Source organism: Dreissena polymorpha, chromosome 16 (assembly GCF_020536995.1).
Source record: "Dreissena polymorpha isolate Duluth1 chromosome 16, UMN_Dpol_1.0, whole genome shotgun sequence".
In the NCBI taxonomy this organism is placed as follows: Eukaryota; Metazoa; Mollusca; class Bivalvia; order Myida; family Dreissenidae; genus Dreissena; species Dreissena polymorpha.
The window spans coordinates 15,499,307-15,515,264 of NC_068370.1; the positions used below are offsets into that span (position 1 = coordinate 15,499,307).

At 34.0% G+C, this 15,958-nt stretch overlaps 1 protein-coding gene across 2 annotated transcripts; it reads left to right on the top strand.

Annotated features, from left to right (window-relative positions):
• The first annotated feature begins 6,871 nt into the window (after positions 1-6,871).
• On the top strand, positions 6,872-13,906 carry LOC127862445 (cephalotocin receptor 2-like). Of its 2 annotated transcripts, none has more exons than XM_052401566.1 (3): positions 6,872-7,019; positions 10,135-11,186; positions 12,008-13,906. In XM_052401566.1, the coding sequence occupies exons 2-3, from the start codon at positions 10,139-10,141 to the stop codon at positions 12,274-12,276; spliced, it is 1,317 nt and encodes a 438-aa protein (XP_052257526.1). In that variant the 5' UTR covers positions 6,872-7,019; positions 10,135-10,138; the 3' UTR covers positions 12,277-13,906. The 2 variants fall into 2 exon arrangements, with proteins under 2 accessions (XP_052257526.1, XP_052257525.1); XM_052401565.1 differs by lacking the exon at positions 6,872-7,019 and adding an exon at positions 9,482-9,704.
• The last annotated feature ends 2,052 nt before the right edge of the window (positions 13,907-15,958 follow it).

Consider the following 15,958-nt stretch of genomic DNA (forward strand, 5'->3'; position numbering starts at 1 on the left):
GTGTTTTGTGTGTTGTGTCATTACTGTGATGTGTGTTTTATGTATTGATGTATTTGTATATGTATCATAACTGTTATCATCAATGTTTCTATGAATCATTTCAATCATATTTTCATATACTATGCAACCCGGTCTTGGGCTCATCTCATTTCATTCATTGAATTTCATTATCACTCATGTTTCATTACTATGTATATACGACATATATATATATATATATATATATATATATATATATATATATATATATATATATATATATTGATGTATTTATATATTATGTATATATATTTTTTATATTATATTATATTTATTTTCACACTTTCTTCAGGCTTATCTGGTTATCTGGGAGGTGGAGCTGAGGCGGGTCGGTGGTGGTACCGAAGACTATAGACGCGCTTCAGCTCTATCTCCCGGTGCAGCTGTAGACTTGCATTTATTTGACACAGGAAGCGATTCTTATATATAATTTCTTAGTAATAACAGTAGTTAATATATTTCTTACTTATATTTTTACTTAGGTGTGTGACATATTTTTATTTAACTTAATTATAAAATAGCCTTATAACAATCTCTTTATTAAATACTAATTTAGACCCGCTTATTTTAAGACGGTGACTTATTATTTTAACTATTCGATTTCTCTAATAATCTTCTTAAGGATACTTATATATTAAATAGCAAATATGCGTGCAGACGCAGTGAAAGACTGTTTTTACAGATATTACTTCATTTAAAGCGTGCAGACTCTATGTGAAAGACTGTTACTAATTAATTATTATTTGGTGTTATTAATACATGTTAAATAAGTTTATCTTCATTAAATAGTCACCTAGTTTTGTACATGTGCATTTAAGGTTCTTTTAGCGGGTACCTGGGGCACTCTACACCCCCAGTAATGGTTGAATAAAATTTTATGAAAAAAAAAACTTATGTCCATAGATACATGATGAAATCTGGCTATGATCTCTTTGATAAACCACAGGCCTTGGTTGTCAGTGATGTCTGACTTAGTCATTTTTGACTGTCTCAGACCCCCTCCCCCGCTTGGATTGGACAAAATCCAAGGGAAGTAATAAACTTTAAAGGCAGATGATTTCTATACCTGCCAAATGATAAATAGAAATTTTATTTCAAAGCGGCGCTGTAGGGGGCATTGTGTTTCTGACGAACACATCTCTTGTTTTTTAATTGTATTCTTGTTTTAACTGGAGCTTTTTAGATCCAATGTTTACATTGACCAATATAAAACATTTCATGACAAGCTTCAATATATGCCAAAAAGATCCCTTTAATGTATTAATGTAACCAGCTATAAAACACCGTGACACTGCACAAAAGCAAGAAGAGACGCGACACACATATACGAAACTAGAACAAATAATTTATTCAGCTTAAAAATTAACAACATTTCCCTCATCAAAGTTGTCAAATCTTGCGACCACAAAAATACAAAAATGCAGCATTACGAGTCATACGAATGGTTAAGTTACTTTATAATAGAGTTAAAACCCGATTGTATATCATGACAAAAGTCAATGCATTCAAGTGAATATTGCCTACTGCTAAGCGGCTACATATCAACTCCCGCGCAGAGATTTGACTGGAATCAGCAAAGCTCGATCAAATCCCTGCCTTCATAAACAACCGCGTGACGATAGCTTAGCCATACGGTACAACTATTTTACCGTTGTTATCTTTACCTTTTTTAAAAGATAGGTAATTTATTTTTATTGTGAACAAAAACGTATACTCTATTCTCAAAATATAAAAGACAATGATACTGTCATCATATAATCCATCAACAAAAACATCCTAACGTATCTGGTAGGACTTTCTTGTGATATAATAGATTGTAAGTGAGAGCAAAAAACGACAACTCTGCGTGGAGATTGGATCCACATGAATTTTTTTTTTAATTTTTATGTTTGCGAATAACTTATGGTAAAACGGGGTTGCTAAGGAAATTTGGGACGGCATTTAATGCACAAATATGTAAGGCTGGTTTCTACTGAGCGCCGCTTAAACTAAGTGAAACTTCAGCCGCATCAGCCAACGAGGAACTTTTTTTATAGAACGTTGTCCTTAAAGAGACATTTTCACGTTTTGGTAAATCGACAAATGTAAATAAAAATGTTTCAGACTCGTTGTGGTAATGATATGTATGAGGAAAGAGTAATACTGAACATTTACCATGCTCTAAAATATTCATTATAAGCATCTTTTGACGATTTAAAAACCTGAAAATAATAAAGCGTTGCAACGTTAAATTATTTAAATATTTGTAGATTTATGTTGTTGTTGCATTTTGTGACACTACGTGGATTGCTTATATAAATTATAAATTACATCTCGCATTGTATGAGCACGGAAGGTCGAGTGATCTAAGCTTTTACTGCAGGGGTCAATGGTGCGAGCCCAGTTCATGATCCCATTTTTTCTTTCTTTAATTATTTTGTTGTTTTTACTATAGCCTTTTTAGATCCAATGATTACATTTATCAATATAAATCATTAAAAGGCAAGCTTCAATACATGCCAAAATCTATGAAAAGGTCCCTTTAATGTTTTAATATAACCAGTTGTAGAAAACTATACCACTGCACAAAAGCACGAGACGCGACACACATATACGATACTAGAACAAATGACTTTATACATCTTGATGAACAACATTTCTCTCATCAAAAGTTGTCAAATCTTGCGACCAGAATTAAGCTGTAACTGAATGCATACGGTAATTAAATGAGTTTGTATAAAAACAGCCGCGCTCTATTTAAAGTACGAATCTCTCTTTTTGGGGGTTTCTCCTACTCACCACTTTGTTAGACATGCACTTTGCTCACATGCATAAAACGCCCCTTTCACTGAGCACGTCCCAAATGTTGTCTATGTGACTTCATGCATCATTTTTATTATAACGTATAATCATTTAAATCATGGTTTAAACTGTTGCTGTAAGTGTGCATTCCTGAAATATTAAAATTTGCCAAATTTTATTGACTGTTAGTGTTAGCAAGACTTATAATTATCGCAAAAATATAGGTTAAATCCTTCTATAATAGCTACGCCGGAAAATATCAAGCAAAACTAGACCGCTTATGTAGAAATCGATTATATTCGAATTAAAGTGTGTGAGTCTTCTGTTATTTCTTTTGTATTACCATCATCAAGGTACCATCCACTCTTTTTTTTTCCTTAATGTAAAATGAATCTGTAAAGACTGATTGATTTAGATTTAACAACCTTAGTAATCCGACTGGTTTACGGTTCTTGCGTCATAAATTACAAAACTTGTCACACGCGTGAGAGTGAATCAGTGGTCCAGCCTAATGATAATGATACTGTTGACTGGGATAGACGCAAAAATATGTAGGTCTTAAATATAATAAACTTAGTCCCCATAGGCTAATCAGGGACGACATTAGAGTCTTCCTTGAATATAATAATGCAATAAATGCGGAAAGTGGTGTTCCTGATTAGCCTGTGTGGACTGCACAGGTTTATCCGGAACGACCCACACAGAGCGCGACCCACTTGTAATTTAATTATAAATAAGTTTTAGTTTTATACGAAAGTTTTTTTGGGTTTATAGACATGAAACCACTATTGAATCGATATATCGTATAATACATGATGGACAACCCTTTAAGTTAAAGGGGCCTTTTCACAGATTTTGGCAATTTTTTAACTTATTCATTAAATGCTTTATATTGATAAATGTAAACATTGGATCGTAAAAGCTCCAGTAAAAACTCAAGAAAAAAATAAAAAAAAGGAAAAGAACATTGCCCGGAGCAGGTTTCGAACCAGTGACCCCTGGAGTCCTGCCTGTGTCCTGAAGTAAAAACGCTTTAGCCTGCTGAGCTATTCCGCCGATTACACGTTCTTTACGTATTTTATACCTTATATAAGCAATCTTCGTAGTTTCACAAAATTTAACGACAAAAACAGAACACTCCAAATTATTCAATCGTTTCGCGTTGCAACGCTTTATAATTTTTAGGTTTTAAAATCGTCAAAAGATGCATATAATGGCTATATTAGAGCATGGTTAATGTTCAGTATTACTGTTTCCTCACAAATATCATAACTAAAACGAAAACTTACGAATCTGAAACAACTTTTTTCAATTTTGTCAATTTACCAAAGCGTGAAAAGATCCCTTTAAGACAAAAAATGGACTAGACATTATTAAGGAAAGTATTCTTATTAACGCGTGTTAGTATTTTGTTAAATCCAAATAACCAGTTGTCTATACAATACATTACATTGAATACAATTTAACAGTTATCATGAACAATATTGTAGCTAGGGCAACATACTTTGAAATGGTCAAAACAAAGAATCGGGAAAATAATCTGGTTGAACGACATTCCGATATATTGGGTATTTCTTTGAATAGTTGATGAAATGGGATGTAAAGCCATGCAAAACACATGTACACAGTCGTAAGTCAAAAATGGTATTTTTGCACGTCCTATTTTAGTGTTACTATTCTGAAAATGTCACATTTGCACTCCCTAATTAACACATAACGACTTAGGTAAAACGTTTTTTATACAAAGTAACGACAGAATCTACAATCACACGGACTATAATTGGTTAAATAATACCCGTTAGGGACAAGTCGATATTGTTACACCCTTAATATGGTGATACCTCTTAATGGTCGACTCAGAAGTCTACTTTGCATGCCTATCGCCGATATAGTTTCAGAAGACAACTTTGGTATCAATTTGCTCAGTGATGTCTACTCAGAAGACTATTTTTGTTTAAAGCCTCACGGGAATATCGACTGGGTATATTACTTTGATACCAAGCCAATGAGGGATATCTACTCAATATACTACTTTGGTACACAGATTATCAGGGTTATCTGCTCAGTATACTACTTTGGTACACAAACTACCGGGATACCTTCTTAATGTACTACTTTAGTACACAAACTATCGGGATATCTACTCAATATACTTCTTCTGTACATATCCTCCTATCCTCTTAGGGATATGTCTCAGAATACTACTTTGGTACACAAACTATCGGGATATCTACCCAATATACTTCTTCTGTACCTATCTTCTTTGGGATATCTCTCAGAATACTACTTTGGTACACAAACTATCGGGATATCTACTCAATATATACTACTTGTGTACCAATCCTTTAAGGGATATCTCTAAGTATACTACTGTACACAAATTATTAGAGATATCTGCTCGGTATGCCGCAATGGTACACAAACTATCGGGGATACATGTATATTTTTAGTATACTACTTCTGTATCAAGCTGTTTGGGGACATCGACTCTGTAAAAAACGTTGGTACCAAACAAACTAGAATGTATTTATTCCATAAGGCATTCACACATAAACATAATTAACTGGATACACTTTTTTACTTTTTTTACGGCGAAATACGTAGCATATACTTTCATTGAATTAAAGCAGTTTTAAATTGAATTGATTTATTTTGGATAACTGTGGCTCGTACGGCACACTTTTAATAGGTTGTTTTGCAAATACAACGCTGTGTTTTATGGAATATTTGCACTTTCCTCTTATACCAATAAAGACGAATATGTCCGTGAAACAACAAAGTGCCAATGCTCTGAACATGTTGATTGCTTATTTTAAAGGAGACCGTCTATTTTTTGCTCAGCATGATCTTCCTTTATTTATCCAATAGACGATCAATGCGCACAGTTAGTATTACGTTATTTACTTGTATTCTATAATGCATTTACACTTATTGCCCCGTTTGCTAACAATACAAATCAAACTACTGTCAATAAACGGTACAGTTAGCAATTGTCTTGTTTCGACTAAAACGTTTCGTGTTATAATACATTTCAACTACTAATGGACGGAAATGATTTTGTATCATATAAAACTGTATAAATATAACAACTTTTTATTCACTTTAAATATTGCAATCCCCAAAACACCAGACATATTTGCACTGAATAAATATTGAATCTGTCAATGTAAACGCTATTAAGGACAATATATGTATTGAAATGTTCTGACGCTCTATGAAAAGAGGATTTTATGCATGTGCGTAAAGTGACGTCCATGAGTCGGCACAGTCTCATCAGAGACTACATCGTACGCCTAAAACGGATTTTAACTCAGCAGAGACGTTCGTTTAACGGAAAATATGACACGCGTTCAAGGGAAACTGGGCATAATGCTTGTGCGTTAAGTATCGTCCCAAATTCGCATGTGCATCTCGCATAGGCTAATCAGGGACGACACTTTCTGCTTTTATGACATTTTTCGTTTAAATTAAGTCTCTGTGTGCGGACTGCACATGCTAATCTTGGATGACAAGCAGCAAAGCCCCTTTTCACAGAGCACGGCCTATTTATATATCCATGGTTTTTGGTTGGTAAAAATATCCATATCCGGTAGCAAAAATAATTTTTTTATAATTTGTATTAAGACAAATTGGGTGTATATAAACCGACATCAAACTCACGAAGATTCAAGATTTATATTTTATATGGTTTGTTTTGGTCTATACTTAACGCTTTATGTTGCGACAATATGCCATCTACGTGGTTAACAGTTAAAGTCACAAAAATTAGTAAGCGCCCGCCTGAAACAGATATAAGCTCCCAATCTCTTGCTTGATTTCATAACAAGGTAAGCTTCTTCCTAAACGCCTTATGATTACGTTTCTCTTAATTTCTGAATGCAACGATGCAATTTGTTGAGATGTTTGTGTTCTGTAAACACACTGATAAAAGAATGACCATTAATAGCACTCGATAAGAAATGTTGTAGCAATTACATTTGACAACTAGCCTTTAGGTGATGGGACTGCCGTATCTGAATTGACATCGGAATGGACCCATTATTGGACAATAGAAAGCAATGATATTTGATTTGGGCGCATGAACGAACCGGAATATATTCCGATAAATGTTTTCGTTAGACGGCTTTTGGTTATTCTCTAATGCAGTGGTGTGGAGTAGGCCGGATAAAAGATAAAAGGGCGTTTTAATTGCTTTTCAGGTAACTATGTAATGTTGAAGTTGTAAAAATAAACGATTATAAATATGCCAAATTAAAGGTCAGGAATCATATAACAAATATGTGTTGATTGTATAAGACTATCGTTTGTACATTTTATTTAAATTTTTTCGCTCACATGATACCAGTTAAAACATATATAATAAAAGGTGTATTTGTGATATGTACTCTGTGTTGTTTATATGTCAATTGCATGCAAAAGAAACAATTCCAAATTCAATAAATGCAATTTCTAATTAGATAAATCGTGCTTTGAAATGTATACTGGTTACTGGTGCTTATTTGATTTGCTACATATGTCATCGTGTCGTCAACCGTTTTTGAAATCCGTGGAAAAGTATACAAGGTACAAGAATTTATTCTTAACTAATCCATAAAATTTATTTTCAGCAATTAACAACAGGCCATGTCTTAGACACATCACTCTATATAAGATAGGAATGTATAGATGTAAAAAACAAACTTTTAATATGAAATGATGAAAGTATCGATTAATTAAATATATAAATTTATATTTTATTAAATAAGCCTCTCCATCTTAATGCGTCATAAAATTGATAATTGCCTATTTAAAAGCAAATGTATGAACACTTATTTGTAAAATCAGTAATACAGGTACTGTCTATTGTTCACATTTTTTTAATTATCAATAAATATTATGTTGGAAAACATGTTTAGATTTAATATAAGTGGTAAACATGTTGTTGTTGTTTTTTCTTTCATAAAATGACTTAACAACTTTAAAAAAAAACATAAGAAAAATTTTTCACACACTAACAAATAAATATGTTTTATTGGTTTAGCCACAAACAAACAAATACACCAATAGTGCAAATGTATAAATATCTCGATAACTAAGACGTGGTCATTCCTTAAAAAAAAACTTTGTGAAGTAAAATCAGTTGATATTAAATCCCAAACAATAATCTTATCTTATGTGAAACAGCAATTGCATTAGACGGAATGTTATTATTGTTTTTATTCAAAAATTGCCAAAACAATTTCCTAAACCGTATAAGTCAAAATGTAAGTTTCAATGCGAATGCTATGAATTGTTCAATCGAAGTTATTATTATTTCGAATCGTATGATTTATTCTATAAAATAAAACATCAAATTGGATACGTGTGCGTGTTTAACTTTGTAAACAAGTCGTGTAAACGAATAAGCTATAACGTTACATGTGTATTATCTATTTGAATTTACAAACACATTTAAGGACGGATGAGTAAACAAATAATCTCGAGCCCTATATGTTTTAAAGAAACAAATCTGTCAAGCGATATCAATATTATTTCCTATACGAAAATAACTGTTTAAGCAATAACTTCGCATGTTCATCGTATGAAGAGCGGCCATGAAAAATACGAAATATTGAAACAAATTGATCATGTACTTGTCGCATTCTGGGATAAAGGGACTTAATGCTTGTCGTCGCGGAGTCCGCGCAGGCTTTCAGCTTTACAATAATTTTATGGCATTTTTCGTTTAATGGAAGTCACTTCTGCACCAAAATCCAGTCTATGCGAAAATTGTCGTCCCTGATAAACCTGTGCCGACTGCGCAGCCTTATCTTGGACGACATTGTATACATATGCTTTAAGCCACATTTTCCCTGAAAGCGGCTTACTCAATCACTCAAATACGCGATGGATCATCTTTAAGCATTTTCTAGATGGTCATCTTTTGCATAAATTGCAAAATTCGAACTGCGTTATACACGTTTGGTTTCATACGATGATATAAATACACAATTCATTATGTTATAAGTACTTCGTTGGAAATGAATAGCTATAAGAAGGTGTTTTTTATGTACGGTGGATAACGTACGCTACTTGAACACAACCCTGCAGGTCATTACACCATGCGCGAGCATTATACACATGTAATTTATTAACCCTTTGCATGCTGGAAATGCTCTCGAGTTTGTTCCTGGAAAGATCCAGTACTGTAGGGAGATATTAATGACACTCCCACAGTGGGCACCATATCCACTACGCAATGGCGACATTAAAACAATTCTGTCATCAATGGCCTTTAGGGGCCACGATTGACAGTCGCTAAGATATTACCAAACGTTCTGTAAATTATATATTCAAATCTAGCAAATCGCTTCGTGTGATAACTAGTATTACAACTATTAATACATCGTTTCCATTTATAAAAAGTTAGAAGGACTTCTGAATAGTGTTTGCAAGACAGTGGGTTAAACCTGTACGTGAAGATTGCACCATTGATTCGGATAATTCGATCTCGTCTTTTTGTTATCAAGTATCAGAGTAAATATACAAAGTGCTCAAATACTCTTCAAAGTAAACGTGCTCACGCCTTGAATGACGATAAAAGAACTTTGTCTATACAACACTTTCCGACAACTGTACAAACAATGTAATGCGTGTGTGTAACAGCTTATTTAACTCAATCTTTATCCGTTGCAATAGTGTGCATGTTCTTGTTGATTCAAAAGCACTTCACTCAAGCCGACAAAATGATTATTGTCATTTGCATTCAGTGAATACAATGTGTTGTTTTTTTCCTTTAATTTTATATGCTTACACAAACTATTGTGTCTTTTTTGTTTAAAACGAAACACATTACATCGGAATAAATTGGTTGGATATAAGCTAAAAATGGACGCGGAGTGTTTATTATGATAATGAAAAAGCAGGTAACATTGTTTAAATTTCGTATCCCCCCGTATTCTATTTCAATATTTTACTGCCTGTTTCCTGCACGTGTTGATGTTGATCATGATGATTAATTTGCAGCTACAGAAGCTGCAGCAACAACATGATTGCTAACTAATATCCTTTGCATGTTTGAAGCACACCATAAGCGAACAAACGTTTATGTGCAAACAGCAAAAAACAGAACAGCCTGCGAATAACTCGCAGTCTGTTCAGGTTTTATTTTGTTTGCTACACATCAGTTACTAAGGGCTGGAAATGGAGCCTTTAAAACTTGAATCTATTTTTTTAAAAGGTCTTTAATTATATTTAACTTTCAATGGGACAACAAATGCGTCAAAAACGTGTCTAAGTGGTAAAGGGTGACAATAGAAATACTGAAACGTGTGTGTGTTTTATATTTTTGTCCAGCACCATGAGCCAAGAAGAGACGAATTCTTCAGGACTAGAACTTGTCGATTACGTTACACTTACGTATGACGACATCGCCAACGTGACGACAGCAGATGCATATAATAACCCATCCGATAACGACTTATTTTTAACGAGAGTGATCGTTCAGTGTGTTATTCTGGCTCTGGCGATATTCGGAAACGTAGTTCTTTTCATCACAATGCGCATGCGCAAGAGAGCCTTAACGAGAGTGCACTGGTTCATTTTGCATCTGTGCCTCGCCGATCTTCTGGTAGCGTTTTTCAATATTCTGCCTCAGTTAATTTGGGACGTTATTGGCGAATGGAAAGCAGGAGACTTCATGTGCAGGTTCATTAAATTCATGCAGGTATTTGTCATGTACCTGTCCACTTACGTCCTTGTTCTGACTGCCCTTGACCGTCGTCGCGCAATATGCTCACCTTTACTGAGTCATACATGGACACACCGCCTCATTCATTTGTCAGTGGGCGGAGCTTACGCGATATCAGCGGTTCTAAGTGTTCCTCAAGCGGTAATTTTTAAATACCAGGAAACGTCCAATGGCTCCGGTTACATGAACTGCTGGGTACACTTCGAGCCTGAATGGACTTTGCATTTTTACGTTACCAGTTTTTACGTTCTGGTTTATATTATCCCGCTGCTCATTTTGATTTACGCGTATGGATCTATCTACTACGCAATATTCATACGCCATAAGCAATCTAAGCTCCCTCACAATAACTCTTATGAAAAGGCCTCTACTCATGGAACCTTGAAAGACAGTAAGACAGATCCTGTGTTAAAACGGAACGGTATAACCATCAAAGGTCTTAGAGTTTGTGTACTGTCAACATCCTCATCAAAGACATCAAAGTTGCGCAACAGTTCCCGCCCTGTTCTGCGGACGAATTCGTTCGCGGGATTATCACGCGCGAAAATGAGGACAGTAAAGCTGACACTGGTGATTATCGTGGCATATATTGGATGCTGGTCGCCGTTCTTCATCTCTCAGCTGTGGTGGTTGTATGATGTGAACGCACCGACAAATAGTAAGTAGAAAAGACTTAAAACGGTCCTACCTGAAATATTTTAAATAAAAGAACTTGTTCACATATATATGATGTTAAAGGTTTAGCATTAAGTGCTTTCTGATGATAAACTTAAGATTGTATGTGTATGACCTAAGCAATAAAACAGAAAAAGTAATATGGAATTTGAAATAGCGAACTTTTGTTATATCTGCTTTGTTACGGCATGGGATATGTAAAGTAAAAGCTTTAATTATTTACATTCACTCGAATGTTATTTCGCGTGTGCGTGTTTTTACAATCTATTTGAACTCACATATTTACCTAGATGAAATTAAACTATCCAAATGTCATGCCTTATTCGTACAGAATTGGCCCTTTTAATTCAAGTATTCTGGTTTTCATCGGAAAAGCATAATGCTTCAACAGAGAATGAACGCCTTGAATTTTGATTCAATAATACATACAATATTAATTTTTAATTCTATCAGTAGATAAAGGAACGATTTCTATGCTCCTATAATGGCCAGAATGTCTTATTTAATACTAAGGGACGTGATTTTTAACAGAATAGCCAAAAGCTAAATGCAAATGGGCTGTTGTCCTTGTTAAATCGTTACTCACCGTGTGTATATCATATCTCAAGAGAGATGCAACACGAACGTATATAAACAATTATCAAAAATTTATTACAAATACTCTACTATGCATAATAAATATTATTATGAAATAATACGTGTTATCACGTTCTAATTTAGTAGAGGGGTCAAGTACAGTAAAATAGTAGTTTTCAAAATGATTATGAACAGCCTGTACAATTTTGTTGTTTTCTTTCGTTTCAGACAAAGCAATCGTGATCATGTTGTTGCTAGCGAGTCTGAACAGTTGCTGTAACCCTTGGATTTACATGGCGTTTAGTGGAACTATTTCTTGTTGCAAGAAAAAGCCCATTCGTTCGTACCTTGGTTCCCCGTCACCGGGAGGGTACACAACCCGAACTACTTGCAGAGTTAATTCTTCTTGTCGACAGTCGAAATCAGTAACGACAACACCACTTACCCCGTCCCCATCGACGGCGATTTCATTTCATCACAATCCGTTGTTCGGTTAAATAATTTATTCTCAGGAAACAGTTTAGCAGAGTTTTTATGTTAAAAAGCGAAATGATCGTTTGTGATTTTTAACGTCAGTGAACTATAATTACATATTTGTTCATACGTCATTCGATTTAACATAATATAAAACAAAACTGGAAAATCGGAACGGTCTGTGTTCGTCTTCTTTAAGTCGAAATACAAGATAAATCACGCTTGTTGAATATGATAACCATGGTAACATGTAATGCTACACATGTTTACACGCATTTATTTGATATTGTTATTTGTAATATTAAGTGGATTTTTTTTATTGTTTAGCTGCATTCTTCAATTATACACATTTTGTTTTTTGTTATTAAATTTTTTTCGCTTGTGTTTCAGTATTTATGAAAGTAAGGTTAAATTTAAGACTTTATGCCATAATGTTACATTTAAATTATGAATTTATACCGAATATTAACATTGAAATGAAAACTAAATTCCATAATTTTAAAGTTAATTTAAGAATTCATTGCAGAATGCACATTTTTATTAATTTTCCTTTGTAAATCACGAGGTAACTACTGTACGACGGCTTCTGTTTCACGCATAATCGATTAACATTCGATGGTAGGCTGGTACATCAATGTTAACGGCGGGCTTTTGTATGTGTATAAAGTTAAAAACTATGTCGCAGGAGGAAATATTGGTATTAAATGCACTATATGTTGGTAAAAGCTTTTACTGCCAGTAGTTTATATTATTAATTTAAAGTCGTTGCCTAATCGTCATAGAGTAAAGAGATTAATGGGTTTCGTTAATACGAAAATGCTTACTTGGCGATAAAATGTCCAGACATTAATAATATTTAACGTATTTTAAGAACATAAAGTTTCTTTCACTTAGACGTCAAACTTAAATTTACAATATTTAAAATGATAGTCAATTTTTTAATTTGACATACTAGATGTATTTTGCATACTTTTAACAAGTATAGATTCTATAAAACATGTTGTGATGCAGATAACAACCGACGCGCATCGATGCAAATCATTAAAATATGGCAGGATTGTAGACAAATCAAATCATTAATATGGCAGGATTGTCGATAAAGAAAATACGCGTATAAAGAAGCGATCAATCATTATAGAAAAATGAGTCGTGTTCTGAGAAAACTGGGCAAGTGCGTAAAGTGTCGTCCCAGATTAGCAGTCCGTACAGGCTAATCAGGAACGACACTTTCCGCCTAAATTTTTTTTAGGATTTTTGCTAAGAAGATACATCATTTAAACGGAAAATGTCAAAAAAGGAAAGTGTCGTCCCTGATTAGTCTGTGGACTGCACAGGCTAATCTGAGACGACACTTTACGCACAAACATTATGCCCAGTTTTCTCAGAACACGACTCAAATATATAAAAAAAAATGCTGTCGTCTTACATAGATCTTAGAGTAAAGCGATCTCCGTCTCTCGTGATTGTACGTGAAATAAGTTTGTCTCCAGTTTCCGACTCACATAAAGACAATTATTTGATGTAAGCAGGATAACTGGTATTATATTAAGTATTGTGCTGTTGTGCGTATCTCCCCTTTGTGTTGCAACATGCGTATTTTTACTTAATATTCCGTTACTTCTTGTATTGTAATAATTAAATCGAAAAAAAAGCTTTGTTTGCTTTATGTTAGAGTGACACGGGCGTTGAACCTCTGACATATGTTAAACAATAAGACGCATTGAACATATTTGTGCACGCCAATTACACAACGTGTTTTAATGAAACTTTATTGGATAAATAGGAACATGCTCACTGGTGTGATATATGTCCCAATTCGTAGTTTCCCACACAAACAATTCAGTGATCATTCCAAGGAATGTTTTTTCTTTCATGAAATGATAAAATATAAAAAGAACCTTTGCTCTTAAACATGTACTTGATTCTTTAAACAGATATCCGATGGCATTAGTTATTATGTTCTGTTAGACAATCAAACTCTTTTTTAGTCTGCTTCCACAATTTGCGTCAGTAATTTTAAGAACCATTCATCACACTTTCCATCCAAGATTGAAAGAACAATTCATCAAACTTTACGTTCAATATTGTGAGAACTATTCGTCACACTTTCCGTTCAATATTGAACAAACCATTTAACACACTTTCCATCCAAGATTGTAAGAACCATTCATCACACTTTCCGTAAAATATTGTTAGAACCATTCGTTACACTTTCCGTTTAATATTGAAAAACACCTTTACCACACTTTCCGTTCCATATTATAAGAACCATTCGTCACAAGAAACAATTTTTCAAACGTTTCGTTCAATATTATTAGAACCATATATCACACTTTCCGTTTAATATGGTAAGAACCATTCATCACACTTTCCGTTCAATATGGTAAGAACCATTTATCACACTTTCCGATCAATATTGTAGGAACCATTCATCACACTTTCCGTTCAATATTGTCGGAACCATTAATCACACTTTCTGTTGTATTATGTAAGAACCATTAATCACACTTTCCGTTAAATAATGTAGGAACCATTTATCACACATTCTATTTTATATTGTAAGAACCATTCATCATACTTTCCGTTAAATAATGTAAGAACCATTCACAACACTTCCCGTTCAATATTGTAAGAATCATTCATCGCACTTTCAGGTTAATATTAAAGGAACATTTATTACACTTTCCGTCAAATATTCTAAGATCCATGCATCACACATTGCGTTCTGTACTGTAGGAACCAATTCTTATTGAGCCGTCACATTTTGAAGGGACTTGTTCATATATTCGTTTATTTTTGTCCCGTACTCATAGTAACTCCTAGCCCTAAACCTAACTCAGGAGTTTAAAGATTGACATTGAAGATCGATTCCTAAGTAAAATGTCATGACGTGCTGTATTTATCCAAAGTAAATTCTCTTCGATTTTATAGCTAAATGTATAGTCCGAATAGGGTGGGCGAAAATTTATTTCACTGCTGTACGGAGCATTCTACGTCAAAGTAGTCCGTTAGGTGCCCATCATTGTGTCACACCGGTCTTACTGACCTGTGTGAATGCGCGCTAAGCATTGTGGGAAACGGACTTTTTTCCATCATGGCGTTGGTAAACATAATAAACACGGAAGTGAAAAATGGTAATTAATTATTATCAAAAACAGGCCCCATCAAACCGGGCCAGCTGTAATATATACATGGATGCAGTTTATGCTTCAAAAGGAGCCACTTTTCATGTCAGTCTATTGTTTGTAAGAATCACTAAACACGTAACTTAGACTAACTAGAGTTTAAACACGTTGCAAGACTGTATCTTCGAAATAATAAATAAATCAAAATCATTAATAAATATTTATAATTAAATACCTGCTGAAATTTGAGAACGTAAACGATTTAAAATAAACGCTGTGAACATTACAAGGAATCTTACATGTAGGCCTCATGTGTGAGAGGATTAATCAGGGATAAAATAAATGGAGTTCAAAGGATCTAACATTTTGAGGAGGACGTCATAGTATCTTGGACATTTGGCACTTTCATATATTTATTTAGTAGATACTGAAAATGCTGAATGTGCTAATTGCAACATCAAAGACGAGCAGGTGAGATTTTTACAGCTTTATTTTTCTTGACATAATGTTGTATGTATTCCATTTAATTTATATGGCGCTCTAGTCTTATTTATAAGACGCGCAAAGAATTTAGAGATAC